This window comes from Stomoxys calcitrans, chromosome 2 (assembly GCF_963082655.1).
Source record: "Stomoxys calcitrans chromosome 2, idStoCalc2.1, whole genome shotgun sequence".
Taxonomy (NCBI): Eukaryota; Metazoa; Arthropoda; class Insecta; order Diptera; family Muscidae; genus Stomoxys; species Stomoxys calcitrans.
The window spans coordinates 149,325,965-149,345,112 of record NC_081553.1 but is presented as its reverse complement, the minus strand read 5'-3'; the positions used below and the strand labels follow the sequence as shown (position 1 = coordinate 149,345,112).

The 19,148-nt window shown below is 38.6% G+C and overlaps 2 protein-coding genes across 2 annotated transcripts in view; one reads left to right on the top strand and one right to left on the bottom strand.

Moving 5' to 3' along the window:
• Positions 1-2,178: 2,178 nt before the first annotated feature.
• The window catches only part of LOC106084619 (uncharacterized), a 179,906-nt gene continuing 162,936 nt past the window's right edge, over positions 2,179-19,148 (top strand). Inside the window, exon 1 of the mRNA XM_059363974.1 lies at positions 2,179-2,415. The gene's annotated coding sequence lies outside the window, so the exon portion shown is untranslated. The remainder of the gene's footprint in view (positions 2,416-19,148) is intronic.
• On the bottom strand, positions 3,496-6,095 carry LOC106090511 (centromere/kinetochore protein zw10). The gene is made up of 5 exons (XM_013256729.2): positions 5,309-6,095; positions 4,630-5,250; positions 4,220-4,568; positions 3,895-4,157; positions 3,496-3,839 (listed from the first exon to the last, which is right to left on the bottom strand). Exons 1-5 carry the CDS (start codon positions 5,957-5,959, stop codon positions 3,627-3,629), a joined length of 2,097 nt encoding a protein of 698 aa, XP_013112183.1. The 5' UTR covers positions 5,960-6,095; the 3' UTR covers positions 3,496-3,626.

Below are 19,148 nucleotides of genomic sequence, written 5' to 3'. Positions count from 1 at the left end.
ATAGAAAAGCCAAAAAAGTAGTCTAATTTAAAAAAAAAGGAAAAAGAAAGAAAATTACAAAAAAAGTATAAAATTATTAAGAAATTCATAAAAAAGAAAAAAAGATAAAAAAAGTCTAAAAAATCGCCAAAAAAATAAATTAGGTTAAGTTGTGTTGTTGTAGTCGTTTATTATGTGTGTTTAAGTGTTTTTTTTTATTATATGTAGTTATGTTACCTTTTATTCATTGATTATTTATTTATTTTTTTTCGTTCATTTTTTTTTTTTTGGGTTTTTTTTATATAATATGTTCATGTGAGGGACATTAACTCCAGTTAGGAAATTTAAAAGTTTGAGTGTAGGGTTACCCGAAATTACGCATGGGATAAAGTGTGATTTCCCATTTTTGTGTTGTGGACGCATTAGAATGTCCAAAAGAGACCCCCTAACAGAGCTCTATTAGGCAGGTAGTGATAGTGTTTTAACGTATTGGCCAGAATTTGGCATTATTGTTTTGTATTTCCGTTCGTGATTGAGGGTGATCTGAGTAATTGACTCAAGAGAAATACAAGTCTGGGTTAGTGTTTCAATTTCCGTTTTGTTATGTTTCCATGTTAGGATTAAGATTCGAATTATGATTGTGTCAATAAATGTTACTTTTAATGTTTGATTATTATAACGTAATCATGATGTTTTAATTTGTTTTGAGAGAGGGAAGTAGGTGCAAATAATCATGAGGTGAGTGTTTATGGAATTTGGGGCCCTTATAACGTTTTCATTTATGCTTAGGATCTAAGGGTCAAGGTTGGGTGGGCAAGTGTAGGAGTAACTCCACCAAACTCCCTTGTTTAAGGTGTACTCCGTGTTTGTTATCGTTTTATTTTGTATTAAGTCCTTCATTTGTTTATTGTTCGTCCCCTAGGGCTACTGGTGGATGGGTTGGGACCGCCCAGAGCATGGCCCCGACTGAGCTAGTTGGAACCCCACCGTAGCGCCACAGTAGGCGGCTCGTAACATTGTACATGTTTGATTTCGCATGTTAGTAACAATATCATTGTGAAATTTCAACATGACATGTTGTGTTGAATGTGCTTTTCTAAAGCCGAATTGAAAATCGGATATTGGCTCAATCACAAAACTGTTTTCAATTTTTTCTTTAACAATTTGTTCAAATAATTTCCCGACATTGGACAGAAGAGAAATCGTACGATATTCAGCTGGAGTCATGGATTGAGTTTTCTTTTTGATAGGGATTATTTTTGCCACTTTCCAATATTTGGGAAAGTATCCATTGTTCAAGCAGTTGTTGAAAATGCGGGAGAGTAACTTTAATATGGAGTCGGGGAATCTCTTTGTTATAAAATTTGAAATTCCATCGAGGCCGCTCTATTTTTTATTATTCGTAGATTTAATAATGCTTTTGATTTTTGCAGTATCGGCGAAATGGAAGTCATGTTGATTTTGAAGGGCATTAAATTCGTCATCAAATGTAAAAATGTGACGGGGGATGGCATCTGTGCAATTCAATATCCTAGAATTGAAATCTTCAACTGGACGTGGGGGTAATTTTCTACTGAATGTATTCGAGTAAAACTCGTGGAACTGTTGGGCTATATCGGATCTATTGGTGAGTATGTTATTATCATGGACAATTTGCTGACAAAAAGGTGATTTAGATTCCCTGTGATTTGGTAAATCTTTTTAAAAGCGGATGGACCAGGTTTAATAGTTTGTAATTTTTTATTGAATTTTTCTGCTTGTTCTATGTTGACAGTTTCTTTTATTATTGTTTTTAGCAGTTGTATCTGATTAGAAAGAAGTTTGTTCTATTTCCTGAACGATGAAATATCTTTTTAAATTCCTTCTGTCTAAGATGTTTAATTTTGTAGAGCTTTCTAGTCTTTTCGGAAAGAGGAAATTTGTTGTTATGGATTTGAACCCTCTTTGTGTGACGATTATGTATATCTTTAAATGAAGAGTTGAAATCATCAACTATCTATTTCTTCATTTTCCAGGTTGAAAGAGCACAGAGGCATAATACGACAAGAAGCTGAGTCCATATCTTGTACAAAATCGCTCCAGTTTGTATCCTTTATGATATAAAAGTACGAGGAATTCTCATAAGGACCTCGAGATAATCTATACGGAGAGACAATTTGATTGAAAAATGATCTGAGAATGATGGTAAAGATGTTAAATGAAAATTTGGTACTATTTCGTTTAAGAGATGAGGGCTAGCAAGAAAATGGTCCAAAAATGAAGACCCATTTGGATATGATGGCGTAGAGTCACATATTCGAACCACGTAGAGTCACACATTCCTCTAACCATCTTTGCAGAACTCTACCGTTTGCATTTTCCATTGCATCTCCTCTCTGACTTTTGGAGTTCAAGTCACCTCCCAGGATAAATCCATCAAAATTTCCGCAAATTTGGGTGAGTTTGGAAAGATCTGCCATAAATTTATGACTTGAATAATTACATTGAACGTAAATCGATCCAATCAAATATTTCTTGCGGACGTTATTGTTCAAAAATTCTATTTGAGCGAGACAAGTATCTATTCCAAGATCGATAAGGAAAATTCGGTTAAACTGAATCGGATTTTTAAAAGCATCAAGAGGAGACCTTACCTAATGATGTCTCGGAATTTCCTCTCGGCAACTAGCACATTTGAAGGGGTGTCAGTTCACTAAAGCGGCGATTCATGGAAAAATATTTGTTCAACTGTGATTCGCAAGTTTTTCGTTACCGCGATTTTTCTCGTGAATCGTGCGTGAGTAAAATTTATTCTCGCGAGCGTGCGCGAACCTGAGTCGACATAAAAAGGTCGTGCGTGAAAAGGCCTAGCTCAAAGATAGCCTGAGATAAGCTTCGTTTTTTAAAGCTATCATATTAACCAATCTGCCCTTGTCCTGTTCCTTAATGGAATATTCATTGGCATGTTTGCATAAACCAATCTTCCAATTTAAGGTATTGGGCCCATAAATAAGACGTATATAATGCTATAAGTTCGGCAGGGCTGAATCTTTTGTACCAACAACCAAAATACGATCGGTAAACGATAACCCGTGCCAACAAGACGGCCTGGATGTAGTACTTTATAAGGAATTCAGTGGAGAATTGCATTACAGGTTGCCAAAAAATTCGTAAACAATGTATACATTTATATGGTATTTATGATTAAAACATGAACTTTAAACATGCTACGACCCTAAGATCCTCAACTGAATTCCTTAAAAAATACTACATCCAACGTTGGACGTTGTGTCGGCACTGGTTATCGTTTACTAGCTAGTGCCGAACTTTGCTAGTTTCATACTCACATCGTAAATACGTTTTCGCAGTAAATTCGATATAAGTACGACCTACCAATTTACGACCCTTCAAAGCATACGCACGTAAAGTGATTGGAAAGTTCCCTCATTCACGACGAAATGTATATCACAGTGGTTGATGTTTTGTGATATCTTGCTTTCCTTTTCGCCCTAAAAGGCAAAACAAAACTTTAAAAAATTATAAATTTCTTCAGTAATTTCCTTGGTTTTATTTCGTAGGAAGCTGTCAAAAAACGGCAAACACTGTTCGCAATTGAATTTTGCTAATGTAAAAATGTAATCTACAGACTCCATACATTTTTTCGTTTCTTATGCAATCCTTGATAATATCTTAGCACGGCGGTCAGTATTCTGGAAAAGGGCCCGAATTAAATGACGAATTTCTTCAGCTTTAAAATTCACTGTTAAAATTCCAGCACCATCACACCATTGGTCTGCGATTTCTTGAAGTGATGCGCTAAGTATCATTTGCAGTTGTTGTAACTTCATCCAGGATGGAACTAGCATGACTTGATTTTTTTCCTGAAATAATTTTGTATTAATTTAATTGTTTACCTCGAAAAGTTAAAAAAGTTACTTTAAAAAGGGAAGGACCCTTCCTTAATATTGTATCAATAAGCTCCCCTAACTGATTTGCCACAGTTGTAGATATATCTTCTAGACATAGTATATTTCGAATAATGTCCTGGCAAAAAATGTCCATAAGTGAGCAAAATGTGTTATAATATTCGGATTCTGGTAAAACGTCCATCCAAACGTTTTTAAGCAGATCCAATTGGCGTAAGCATTGCCGTAGAAGTTTCAAAGGATTTAAACCAATTGAATGTGTATCCGAAATATCTAAAAAAAAGTGTGACAATGAAAAGAAAATGTCCAGAGTAGCTCTTGCGAATTATTCTTGCCTAAGTTTTTCAGTATATCCAAAATAATTTTCCTCTGTTGCTCTTCCTGAGCCTTGAAAATACGTATACCAGTAGATTGCAAGGTTTTCACTAATGCAGCGTGTGTAGGAATTCCAAACTTAGCATTTTTTACAACCCATTGTGAAAGGAACATGCAATTGTTGTGAAAAACCGCTGACTGTTGTGGAATACTTTCTAATAACTTTTCGTGTAATTTTGGAGCTTCCAAAGCATATGTATTTAAAATGGTGGGAATTATTGTTAAATAATAGTTCACGGCGGAACTTTCTGTAGCTTCAGCCATCGTAAGAGGTTGATGTAAGATCCGTTCCAATAGATTTAATATGTCCTGCAATGGATCATACAATAAATACATTGTCAAAATCGTTGTTCGAGGTTTTAAAACTTACCAACGTACTTTTAGATACCATGCATTGAGGAAATTGAAAATAATTGCTTTTTAATATGTTAGTTATGTTCTGCTCTGTTATTTCGGTCATATCTTGCAAATCCCTTTGTACAATACTTCGAACATTTTCAAGAACTGTTGTAGAGAATTGCCGCCGAAACAAAGTATCATAGTTTGAAACAAAATTAGACAAAGCCTTGTCTTTGCTGGGATCCATAAAGAATATGTTTGACAGTTCATGCTCGAACTTTTTGATATCACTCACAACAGTAGATCTGTCATATTCGTCCATTGTTTCGGGAATGGCATGCATAAGACATTTCTCAACAAGTATATTCAAACACTTCTCTTTTATGTGATTCCCTATTATCCCAAACACATACTTTGATTCCGAAACTTGTACATTGATAGCGGCCAAACAATCAAAAAGGGTAACAATGTGTGACAGCACGGTCTTGTAAGATGGTTTCAGACTGCAATGTGTCTTTATCGAATATGAAATACTCATTTGATTAAATTCTTCATTTTGTGTGAAATACTCTACTGACACCGGTGTAGTTATAATAGGTATTAAGCAGTTTTCGAAAATAAAATCGCATAACTTGATTGGGTTGTAACGAGCCTGTAGTAATAGACAATATTAACAGTGTGATTCAAAAACGGAAAACAAAGTAACATACTTGAAAAAGAGCATTTACAGTGCTTTGAAGTTCGACTAAATTTTTTGAAACCTGCAAGTTTATATATTTGGCAGTAGGATAGACTTTTACTGAAAACTGAACTAGACGGTCAAATTTTTGCTGTAAATTTTGTTGCAAAATATTAGCTTGTATGTGATATTTGACCTTGATATTATCGTAGCATTCACACTTTTGAAATAACAAATCAATTTCAGAAAAGCTACTGCTACATATGAGACTTTTTAATTTTTCCAACAAATCTAAAGCCGGTAGATATTCTTTCGTAGCATTTAAATCATCCAGACATTGAAAAAGGTCGTCAATTTTTAATATACGATGGGAAAGTTTGAGTCCAATTGATACCTCCCGAAGTATTTCTAAATAATGGACAAGTTCCAAGTTAGCTTCGTTCAGAGACATACTAGCCTCACTGCCTATGTTCTTCTGCAAATTTTCAGTCTCTCGAATTAAAGATTCACCTTCGTTAATGTACACGTCACAAATGTTTTGGTTACATGGGAAATCGACGTAATTGTCTTCAATGAATTTATGTGCGCGATCTTGGAAATGTCTCACTTGCTCCATTATACGCAATACGGTTATCTTTGTACTCTCTGTTGAGGAACCAATGCTTGACAATTCCATCTTCATTCTCACTTAATGCTATCACTGCCAAGAACTTATAAATTAGCAGTAGATCTAAAAATTACCAATAGTTAAGAAATTTGTTTTATGCGAAAGTGATACCTGCGTGAAGTTATCGACGTCGTTTACTTCTATAACACAAGCATTTCTAAAATCACAGCGTGACACAAAGTAATAAGAAAAATCAAAAGTACGAAAATTACCAACCGTTTTTAGATTCGGTTCGTTCGTTCAAACAAGTACATAAACCAATTTAAAGGAGAGATCCATACCTCTAATTTGGTATAACACTGTTGATCGTAGAACTAACTGGAAGCCAGGACACTAAGTCCAGTCTGGAGGCCATAAATGGACTTCATTCCAAAAAGTGCATAAGCCACCTTAAAGGGGAGATCAACACCTTTATTTTTGTGTACCAAACATATTCCACAACTGTTTTCCATAGAACAATCCTTCCATATTTCTGCTTATAAACTGGAGGGCAGGGCACTAAATCCAGTCTGGAGGCCATAAATGGACTTCATTCCAAAGAAAGCGTATACCAAATTAAAGGGAATATCAACACCTTTTAGTTGGTGGACAACACATATCCCATGGCAGGCAGTTGTACGCACCGGATTGACCCGATGGAATCCTTCATCAGCAAGGGCTGACACCTCAGTGTACGTTGTCGTCCTTTATTCGCCATTGGAGAGGCACATCCCGGAGTGACTTCTCCGCACGCCTCTAGTCCATGCCGGGTTTGAAAAGAACCCCGGACCCAGGTTCTGTTCGGTTTGCCAGAACCGCCTCCATCGTCGGTCGGTGTCGGTAATCGATGCATGGAGTGGGTACATTTCCGATCATACTGAATATGTTGCAAGGTGCTATGCGAACATAGACCGCAGTGGGTCACAAGCGTCGTCGTCGCCTTCCGCGTCCTCATCGTCGGACTATGTAACCCCCGGTCTCTCCCGTAGCAAGGTCGACGAGGTTGTGGATTTTATTAACAGCGATCCAGTAGACAAAACTGACCAACACCTGCAGATTGCACTTTTGTCACAATGTGTTACGTAAGGATCGCTCAAGGAATGGAGGTGGGGGATTGACCTTCGTAATACACCATTCCGTGCAATATAGACCCGTCCTGCATGCGCCTGGCGCTAGGGACCCCTACATGGAGTGAGGTGTTCATTGCTGTCACGAGAAGCTTAGCTGAGAGCTACCGGGAGCGTCCACAGGTTGCGGATAGTGGAATGCTCCATACAGAGTAGCTCCAATAGCAGTCGCGGACAATCAGCAGTATCGAGCGGAGAGTCTTAGTGAGAGGTCGAGTGACACCGGCTCTTGCACAAATACTGAGTGCCTATAAAGCTCGGTATGACAAGGCGAGTAATTGGCGCCTTCAAATAACCAATGGCCACCTTGTTCCCGCGGCGTTCGGTTGTTTGAACCGAGCTTGCTCACATGCAGGAGTTTGACGAGGACTGCCACTTCCACATGAAAATGTGGCTAGAACAACAACAACATGGAGTGCATGGGGATAGCAGTCTAGTCCGGTACTGCCGAGATAGTATTCATACCGCCGGTTGGTACACAGAGAGAATTTTGCTTCATAAATCTAATGATCGTGTTTCATAACCCCTTGTTTATAAAATTTATGAAAAGTTTTATTATATTAAATGTATGAATATGATCGTTTATGAAAAAAAGTTCTTATATTTATGAAATTTGTTTCCTAAATGTAAAGGAAATTTTCATAATAATAATTTTTATTATTTTTTTTATTATCTCATTTATAAAAAATTGATATGGGAATTTTCCAAGTCAAGTTTACATGCTTTGAATATGTGCAAAATAAAAAATAAAAAAATACACAAACGCATTTCTACATATATGCATGTTTTATATCACTATAATGCACAACTTGACAACATGCGCAGTTAAGTCTCTGCGTCATCCATTTTATGGCCATAATTTCATTTCATGGCATTCTCCCCTAGGCAACGACCAGCGTGGCATATCTTTGGCAGAGCAGATTGAAGGCTCCACGTTTTGCACGGTGAATGAGGATGCTCCACCTATGATTACGAGTAGGTGTAGCAGTTGGCCAGACATTTCCATTAATCCACTGATCTCCTGAGTGACGTATCCCGGCAAGCCGTCATCTCTTTGGGGTCAGACCTCTCCATAATTCTCACCATCAACCAAACACCCGACTTCATAACCTCTGAGCGCCGGACGTTTACCATTCAGAAGAAGGCCGATTGGGCAGAGAGTACAACAATCGCCGCTTCAGTGAACTGCCACCCGCCTCTGATGTGCCATTTGCCGAGAGGAAATTCTGAGACATGATTAAGGCAGCAGCCGCTCGCTTTATACCAGCCTGTCGATTACCCGAAGTGCGGCCCAATTTTCCGGCGCAGGCAGGGGTACTCGCAGACGAGCGTGATGGGATTCGTTGTATGAACCCCACTTATCTCAGAATCAGCCAGCTGAATATGGGAATAAACAAGGTAGTCAACGAACATAGGCGGAACTTGAGGCTGGAACACTTGGAGCAATGTAACTTAGGCACCGGTTTAGATAAGCTGTGATCTACTGTTATGTCACTCTCGAACCCTGGCAGACCGGATGACAGGACCTCAGTCACTTTTGGCGAAGTAACCGTGACTGATCCGAAGAGATGCGCTAGGTTGTTCAAGCGTCAATTTATTGGACATCCAGAGAATGACAGGGTAAGGAGGAGAGCCATTCGCCGTATCCGTGGTCTCCGAGTCGATGTCTTTGAACACTCTTATAGTTCCCGATGTCTGCAAAATGGGCAGAGTGATCCCGCTACCAAAGCCTGGAAGAACCCAAGTTTGGGGGAGTCGTACAGACCGATTTCCCTTCTCTCACCACTAACACGAACACTTAAGGCATTACTCTTCCCGAGCCTCGTAGGAGAATTTTCATTCGCCAGCGATACGCTGGGTAGCGAATTATCAGTGTGGCCGCCAGTCATTTGTGGAGTTTAGGGATAAGAAGTCGAAGCACCCTGGAGTGAAACAGGCAGTTCCCCAAGGCGGGGTGATATCTCCGGCACTGTTTAACCACTACCCTCCATTTCACCCGCTCCAGACGGCATAAAGATCGTATCATATGTGGACGAATGTACGATTGTGGCATCAGGCCCCCACCCATTGTTGACATCTGCGATAAGTTGAACGTCTACCTTAACGAACTTGCCTCATATTTCGCAGCCTTGTTCACTACAAATACGAGTGAGGTGAATACCGAGCTGACTGTGATGGTCGATGGAGAAATGATTCCGAACATCAAATGTCCCAAAATACTTGGCGTCACATTTGACAGCTCTTACACTTTCTCCCCACATGCCACAGCAATTTCCGATAAAGTCAAAAATAGAAACAAGGTCCCCAAGTCACTTGCCGGCAGCACTTGGGGTGCAGACAAAGAAACCTTGTTGACCACGTACAAAGCAATTGGTCGGTCTGTGGTAAGATATGCAGCGCTTGTCCCGTCAGTTCTGTGACTCGCAGTGGAATAATATTCAGATCTGCCAGAATGCCGCCCTCTGAACTGCGCCGGGTTGTCTCCTTAGTATTCATGTGTATCATCTCCATCAAGAGACAAAGATCCTACCGCGCGAAGAAGAACTACATGCCGTCTAAGCAAGACCTTTTGGGTTGTTACCGCAAAGACCATCCAATTCATCATCTTGTGGATGCCTCCCACTGCACCTGAAGAAGTTAACCTCTCCCGGCTGACCAGAGTAGTTCTGGTTCAATTACATTCCGGCAGATGCAGCCGCCTCAACTCCTACAGATCAAGGATTGATGACGACGTGCAAGATGCATTTCCCGATTGTGACCAGGAACCACACGATACACGTCACCTGTTTAACTGTCCAGCTAGACCCTCTTGACTGAGACCCATATCCCTGTGGACGCACCCTATCTTAGTCACAGAGTTCCTGGATCTTGACACTCAACAGAATCAAGCAGACGTAGGATAGAGCACAACAAAATGCTACAACAACAAAATTTTTTTTTGAGAACCTACCAGATTTCTAGGGCAATAAATCCTGTATGGCAGCCACAAATGGAACACTTTAATTTGTTGCACAATATCCCAGAACTGTTTTTTGTGGAACAATCCTTCCATATTTGTTTAGAAACTGGGGGCAGGACACCAAATCCAGTCTGGAAGCCATAAATGGACAAAAGTAAAGTGTTGATCCAAATTAAAGGGGAGACAAATTTGGTGTACCACACCTATCACAGAACTGTTTTTCGTAAAACAATTCTTCCAGATTTCTTCTTTGAACTGGAGGGCAGGACACTAAATCCAGTCTAGAACCAAAAATGGGCATCGTTCAAAAAGTGCGTATACCAAATTAAAGAGGAGACCAACACCTTTGATTTGGTGGATATCCCTTTAATTTGGTGTTACTAAACCTATTATCTACTATTACTACTATCTACATTAAGTTTTGTGAATAAGGCCGTTAGTGTGGTATACCAATTTAAGGTACTTATCTCTCCTTCAATTTGGTATATGTACTCACTTTTTTGAACAAAGTCCATTCACGGCCTCCAGAATAGAATTTGTTTATTCACAGCTTTATGCTATGTTTACATTGACTCATTTTGCTTCTGTTTTTTTTTTTTTTTGAAAAATATCTCAACCGTAGAGATGTTTTGAAAAATGTTTTCACACTCCAACAAAAATGTTATGATGTACTATTGTTCAGATTTATTTTTTCTTGCATTAGGCTGGTACTACGTTCTTTTTTACGGAAAAATTTCCGAAAATCGTCCTTTCGGTGGTTTGACAAGGTTTAATTTTTTGGGTTTCTTTGGCCAAAATGTTGCTATTTACATAAAAAAAAAATTATATGGCGTCAAACAATTTATCAGCTGCTTACGAGCATGTGTACACACAAATGTGAGTGTATGGGTCATACTGAAATTCATGTATGTTTTTGTAATTTCAACCAAAACCCACCCCTCCGAAATTAATATATACTGAAACACAAAACAATTTAAAAAGAGACAAATGCAGAATTTATTTGTAAAAATATTTAGATTTTGTAGTATTTTCACTGTTATAAGTTAAATAAGCACAACTTTCCAAAGGCCTTTGTCAGTATCTTCCACTTTTATCGAAATATTGTTATTGTAACTGCAAGAGCAAAAGCGCAACACATTATTTCACAAATCTTATTATTTCGTACAGATTGATTGGGTTGCATGTTGTGAAAGAAATATTTATTTTTCGTTCAAGTATATTTACTTATATTAAAAAAAATACTTTCCTATTTATGCATCCACAAAAACACTTTGTTTTTTTCCAACCGGAGTAAATACATGTGAGCAATATCACTAACACTAACAAACACATAGTTACAATTAGAAGTTTGACGATCGCGTTTATTTTGCGTATGAAAATGACTTGTTGCACAGCGACTTTGGTTGTGTTCTCAATGGCCGTCCCGAAATGTACATTTTCATATGGAATTTTCTTTGCGTGACAGGTTGACATAATAAACATGGACGAAGTTCTTCTTGCAACTTCGAATTAAAATGTAAGTTTTAATAGTTCCCAACAAACGTCAAAAAACATAAATCAAATTTTTCTTAAAAAAAAATTTGTAGAAAAAACAAAATTTTACAATTAAAGCTGAGTATGCACCACTAGCGAAATATTCGGTTGCAGCCATGAAATAATAATAATAATATCTTGTTAGCGAAGTCGCTAACATTCGATAACACAAAAATATCTACAATCACAGGGTGATACAAAATAGTAATAAAAAAATCTAAAAGCAAGATATATTCATTTACATGTAGTGGCGATTGCCCAACAACAAAATATTGAGCGTACTTTCTGTCAAAATCAGAGATTATTGCAATTCTGTTTTTGAGTATGTTACTAATTCGCGCTATTTTTCGTTTTTGTGTATATTATGGTTCTTAACTATAACACACACATAACTAAAACTCGTTGACAGATAGTGTACTTCGTGAGAAAAAATTGTACTCAGCTGTTAACGGTACACTACCTGTTAATTATGTCATGTCTAAAAGTACGGAAATTGTCAAACGTTTTAAGCATCGGTCACAAGAAAAATAAGCTGTGAGTTATTTACTTTCAGCATGGAGGCCATGAACGGACTTCGTTCAAACAATTACATATGCTAATTTAAAGGGGATCTTTATCTTTAATTTGGTATATCACACTTACCACAGAACTGTTTTTTGTTGAACAAATCTTCAAGATTTTTGTTTTAAAATTCAAGGGCAGGACACAAAATTTAGCCTGGAGACGATAAATGGACTTCGTTCAAAAAGTGCATGTACCATATCAAGGAGAGATCAGTATCTTTTATTTGGTATACCACACAAATCCCAGATTTGTTTTTCGTAGAACAATCCTTTCAGATTTCTGTTTGGAAACTGGAGGGTAGGACACTCAATCCAGACTGTACTATATTAAAGGGGATATCAACACCATTAATTTTGTGTACCACATATAACCCAGAACTGTTTTTCGTTGAACAGTCCGTCTAGATTTCTGTTTAGAAACTGGAGGGCATGACATCAAATCAAGTCTGGAAGCCATAGCGTTTAATACCATTTGCAACTAATTGATGCGAAATTCAATTGACGGAACGACATGTCACTACTATTTTACTCAAAAGCTTAGTACTAACTCACACAAACATTGGGTATGAAATGGTGGCGAAATATGCCGCATATGCCAAACAACGAAATCAGCTTCAATGAAACAGAGTTGCTTCGACCCAGTTCGTGAGCATTTAATTACATATAGTCTAGTCTGACTTCAACTTTTCGCCCGAACAACTGTCAAAACGCAATATAAAAAAATGGTGACGATTCGCTAGCTTATGGTTGGTATTCTATTCTGTTTTCGAAATAGTCGATGAAATGTTTAATTGTTGCGCGAGCGAAATTTGACTGTAATCATTTGTTGTTATTAATTTTTGTTTGTTTCTCTTTCGAGACGAGCTGAATGATCGTGGTCCCAGGTTCGAATCCTGGCCGGGCTCTGCCGAAATTTCAATTTTTAAAGTTTTTTTTGCCTGTTAGGGCGAGATCATTCAGAATAGTACGGAAATTGGTGGGTTCACAGGCGCTGAAAACCTTATTAGATCACAAAGCTGCGTAAAAGGTAAGGCATAAGAATTTGGTAAGAGCAAGTTGCTCGTACCACACTTCGTAGCCGAAATAATACAGATGCTCCAAACGTGTTTTGGGAGACCTGAACCCATTTTGGAACGTGTCATTAACAAGGCTCGTAGTATGACACCTCCTAAGGAGAAACTCGTATCAGTTTGCACTCAGCCAAGGCGGATTTAAAAAGGTGGTCTCACCCGAAGAGCTGTTAATAGCAGGCCAGATTTGACGGTATTAAGATGTCCGGTTTTTGTTCGCATTCTCTTTGTTTTTATTTTCTTCATCGGATATTCTCTGCTCATGTACGCACAAGTATACACACACGTACACAAATTTCTTTGTGTGTGTGTGCAACACATCGATCAGCTAGATGACAAGATGGCGGATTGCACCATATGATTTGTGGTTGTTGTACAAATGAGACAACTTTTAATTGTGTCGCCACGCATACAAACTAAGTTGAAAAACACGGCACATGTTATTATTGAGATTTTTGTACTGTTTCAGAAAAGTAGTCGCTAAAAATACGTTATTTTAACTGTGAGTGTGTGGACCTTTCCCAAATTCATATATGTGGTTCTAATTTCAAACAAAACCCACCCCTTCGAAATTAATAAATTATGAAACACCAAACTAACTAAAAAGAAACGAATGCAGCTTTTATTTGCAAATATAACTAGATGCTGTAGTATTTGTTAGAGCCTGTAAGCTTTTTTACAGGCTAGTGCAAAAAGTAAAACAAAAAAAGACTTCAAATTGTTGCGATCGAAATCGATTTTCTTTTGGGCATGCAAAAAATATGCAAAAAATGTTCATATATATTTTAAAGGTAGACCGCTAGGTTTTTATGGCCCTTAATGATGTTAATATGTACGTTTCCAAACTCCGACGCATAGATAAAACATACACAGATCGACGTACATATAAACACACAGCAAACCATACACAGATCGAGATACATAAAAATGCTCAGCTAACCATACACAGATCGATGTACATATCAATGCATGTTAAGTCATACACATATCGATGTACGAACATATGCGTGGGCGAGTGGCTAGTGACGAGTAATATGCAGTCGCTGCATAAATGTATGCAGTTGGGTTTGCTCCTGGTATTTATTGCTGCTACTGGTGGTTTTGCTACTTTGACTGGCACAGTGGCTTCTCTGAACATCCTCCCCCCGTTGGAAGTCCATGACTTTCAACATTCTCATTTCCAATAGGCAGTATCGCTAATTTAGCCACTGGTCGACGCGAGGTTCCATTCGAAGTTTTTACCAAGACAACTCGCACAACACCATCTTTCCCAGCTACAGTGTCCACTATTCGACCCATTTGCCATTTTAGGGGTGGAAGATTTTCGTCTTTCAAAAGCACCATTGCTCCAATAGAAATTTTGTTTTTCGATGATTTCCACTTCGATCGTTGCTGCAATAGAGTTAAGTAGGAATTGCTCCAGTTTTTCCAAAAAATTTGTTGCATATGACAAACTTTTTGCCATCTGTTTAAAATATTTATGTTAAGGTCTGTAATATCTGGTTCCGAGAAGCTCCTTAGCGGTCCACCAACTAAATAATGTCCTGGAGGCAGCACCTCCAAGTCATTTGGATCCTCCGTAATCGGACATAAAGGGCGAGAGTTAAGAATAGCAGATATTTGGCATACCAAAGTTCGCAATTCATCGAAGGTTAAAATACATTGGCCCACAACTCTATAAAAGTGGTACTTGGCCGACTTAACTGCGGCTTCCCAAAGGCCACCGAAGTGCGGCGATCGGGGTGGAATGAATTTCCAAATTATTCCATCTTCCGTGCATTGATTGTGGATTTTTTGAAACTGAGTTTTGTCAAAAAAAGCTGCCTTAATTCAGCCAACTCATTTTTGGCCCCAACAAAATTTGTGGCGTTATCGGACCAAATGGTTTTAGGCTTACCACGAATTGAAATAAACCTCTTGAGTGATGAAAGGAAAGATGATGTCGATAGGTCTGAAACCAATTCCAGATGTGTTGCTTTTGTTGTGAAGCACACATATATGCACACATAGCACTTTGTTGGTTGCCGATTTCTTACCTCCGATTTGTATCTGAATGGCCCACAAAAATCAAGCCCAGTTGTGTGAAACGCTCGTGATGGCTGAACACGGTCTTCGGGTAAACTGCCCATTATATGCTCGGCAATTATTGGCTTTAGTCGGAAACATCTGACACATTTGTTAATTGTTGAGCTTACTGTTTTTCTGCCTCCAATTGGCCAATATATCTGTCGGATGCTGGCGAGTAAACATTGCGGTCCTGCGTGTAACAATTTGTTATGGAAGTACATTATTAAAGACGAAGTTATAGGATGAGATTTTGGTAATATGATTGGATGTTGGGCCTCGAACGACAACAATGAATTTTGCAAACGGCCACCGACTCTAATCAGGCCGTCTGCATCCAAAAAAGGCGAAAGCGAATATAATTTACTGGTTGTTGGTACATTTTCATTTTGCTGTAAAGATTTATAATCCAAGGAAAAGTGCATTAGTTGTATGTTTCGTAGCAAAAGTTGTGTTCCCATCTTGATTTCAATTTTGGTTAAATCACCAGAACATTTTTCTCCCTTTAAATAGTTCAAAAATCGGTAAATGTATGCAAAGGTGCGCTGAATTTTGTAAAAAGAGTTGTGATATTTACAAACAAGAGACAAATATTGATTGGACGAAATTATAAGAGCAACTCGGCGACGCTCTGGCAATTTATGTATAAAATTCGATGGTTTTGGACAAGCTTCCTGATTTTTGTATAAAAAATTAGGTCCTTCCTTCCAGAGACTACATCTAAGAAGTTCTTCTGGGGTGGCTCCTCTCGATAAAATGTTGGCAGGGTTGTTTGCCGTTTGAATATGATGCCAAAGCATATGTTCTGTTAATTTTTGTATACGACTTACTCTGTTGGCGACGAAAATGTTGTAATTTGATGATTCCTCTTGAAGCCACGACAAAACGACCATAGAGTCCGACCAACAGTGGTATTCTATGTGCTTTCCAAGTGTATTTGAAATTGATTCGAGCAGATCTGCAAGAAGCGCTGCTGCCGACAACTCAAGTTTTGGTACTGTTAGAACCTTTAAGGGTGCCACTCGAGATTTGGAGCACAGTAGATTTACTTTTACCTCCTCTTGTGTCTCTGATCTTATGTACACACATGTCCCGTATGCAGAGAGGCTGGCGTCGCAAAATGCGTGTATTTGGATTGTCGAGCCTGGAATTGTAACAAATCTTGGGAATACATATTTATCAACAAACGAAAAAGATGATATGTAATGCTGCCAAACCGAATGTAAAATCTGCGGCAAGCTTTCGTCCCACTCGAGTTTGTCTTTCCATAGACTTTGCATAAATCTTTGCTTTAGTGATTACAGGGCCAACTAAACCAAGGGGGTCATATAAACGGGCGATGGTAGTCAAAACAGTTCTTTTTGTTATTGGTTTAGAGTCCACAATGTGCGACAGTGTAAAGATGAAGTTGTCAGATTTTGGATCCCACACTAAACCCAAAGTTTTGGTTATATCGGTGCCATCGTGGAACTCCAAAAACGTTTCACGATCTGCGATTGGTACTCCATCCAAAACAGACATATCGTTGGTACACCATTTCCTTATATCAAAATTACCACGACTTAAAAGCTCTGCCACCTGCTTTCTGATTTCGATCACTTCTTCGATCGAATCACCGCCAGATATTAAATCATCGACGTAAAAGTCGCGCTTTATTATGTCTGAGCCGATTGGAAGGGAGCTTCCTTCGTCCATAGAGAGCTGGTGCATTGCTCGTATTGCAAGGAATGCTGCAGGCTTTGTACCATATGTTACGGTGTTTAGTTTATACATGCTTATATCTTCTTGAGGGCTCTTTCGCCACAAAATACACTGCAGAAAGTCGTCTGGGTGGGACAGACGGACGCACCGATACATTTTGCATATGTCCCCACTCAGAGCTATTTTGAACAAGCGAAATCGTAATAATGTATCGAATAGCTTAGGTTGAATTGTCGGACCTGAGTGTAGGGTATCGTTGAGAGACAGGCCTGTAGTTGTTTTGGCTGAACCGTCAAAAACAACTCTTAGTTTTGTTGTTGTGCTATCTTCCTTATGCACGCAGTGGTGGGGGAGAAAGTACCTTTTAATTGATTTTGGGAGATTTGTGATAAGCGACATATGTCCTAATTTGAGGTATTCATCCGTAAATGCAACATATTTCTCTTTGAGTTGTGGCTGTCTATTGAGTTTTTTTTTCTAGATTTATAAATCTATTAAAGGCGCGGTTATAAGATTCGCCAAGATTAGAAATATTTTCCTTTTTAGGTAAGGCGACGGAGTATAAACCAGAGTCAAGTCTCGTAGTATACTGTTTGAAATGACTTTCACAAAAGTTATCTTCGTCTGATCGTCTTAAGCTGTCCTCGAAGTTATGTTCTACTTCCCAAAAACTTTTTACCAAATTCACCAAAGATTCTTTATTTGAATCAGAATTAGACTTGCATGCAATTGCCAATGAACATGACTTCGATAGGGTAGAGCCTCCCCCCGATACCACCCAGCCTAGTTGAGTTTTTTGCAAAATTTGAGAATTGTATCCACATCTTATTTGACCCACGCTCATCAATTCAAAGAATAGGCCAGCTCCGATTAAAATGTCAATTCTTCCACGTTTATAGAAATCTGGGTCTGCCAATTTGACGTTGGTGGGAATATTAAAGTTATTCAAATTGATATTCGAATTGGGCTGATATTCTGTTATCGCAGGAATGACCACTGCAACAAACGAAGTGGAATATTCAATACGGCAAGATTTTATGACAAGCTCCGTTGATTTGTCTGCTACCAAACTACCTTCCCCAATTCCTGATATTATAATCTGGGACGAATTTACTTTGAGCTGTGCTTAAGTAGCAAAACGAGTTGTGACGAAATTAATCTGAGACCCTGAATCTAAAATTGCCCGACAGGGAACGAAAGCACCAAATTTATTTCTCACTAAAACAATAGCAGTAGCCAACAACACTTCACCGCCTGTTAGAGAGGCTGAGGCTTTCGATGATGGGTTTGACGAGACAAGAGAGGCTTGAGTTGTTGTTGTTGGAGATGATAACTGTTGGGTGCAATCTTCTTTACCAAAGTTTTCAATAGATGGGGTCGTTTCAGAACTATTATCCATATGTAGCAACGAATTGTGTTTCATGGAGCAATGACGACAGGTGCCTGATTTACATTTCGATAATCGGTGACCTTCCTCAGACAATTAAGGCAAAGGTCCAATTTTTTTGCTTCTTTATAACGCAAAGATGGCGAAAGATTTAAAAAGCGAGAACAGCTTGTAATAAAATGGTCTTTACCATCGCAAAAAATGCAAATATGGCACGTAGTGCCAGAAGCAACAAGGAAATTTCGGCCAAAATTATTTGTTTTCTTATTTACCGTTTGGTTGGGTACCTTTTGTGTAACCGTATGCTCAAGGTTTTCTAACATTCGGCATCTTCGTTCGAGGAAGTTAGTCATCGAAGACCATGATGGCAGTTGATCGTTCTGGAGTCCCTCTTCCCATTTAGCCTGTGTTGACGTATCCAGCTTCGACGTAACCAAGCAAACCAAAAGACCATCAGCAATTTCTTCCTTTTTACACATTGTTCCAAGCGCCCTTATATGAGCGTTGAGCCTGTCGCTTAATTGATGCAAACTTGTAGCAGAACCTTTAACAACAGGCTTGAGTCCAAATATTTCTTTGATGTGAGTCTGGAAATTCAAAAGTTTATTATCAAATCTGTTTTTTAATAATTTGATAGCCTCATCATAGCTTGCGTCAGATGGTTCCAACGATGAGATGGTATCTAGAGCCGGTCCAATTAAACTAGCTCGAAGATGCTGAAATTTCTCCAATTTGCTGATTTCCATGTCGTTAGCAACTACTGTAGAAAACATTGCAAAAAAATCAGGCCAGTCTGTGTAAGAACTGCTGAACTGAGGTAT

What these genes read in the sequence shown, in the direction of transcription:
- LOC106090511 (XM_013256729.2), bottom strand. Translation starts at nt 5,959, where the DNA reads ATGAAGATGGAATTGTCAAGCATTGGTTCCTCAACAGAGAGTACAAAG. An exon ending in TGGTATCTAAAAGTACGTTG is followed by an intron (nt 4,569 to 4,629) that starts GTAAGTTTTAAA and finishes GATCCATTGCAG; the next exon opens with GACATATTAAATCTATTGGA. An exon ending in GGATATACTGAAAAACTTAG is followed by an intron (nt 4,158 to 4,219) that starts GCAAGAATAATT and finishes ACTTTTTTTTAG; the next exon opens with ATATTTCGGATACACATTCA.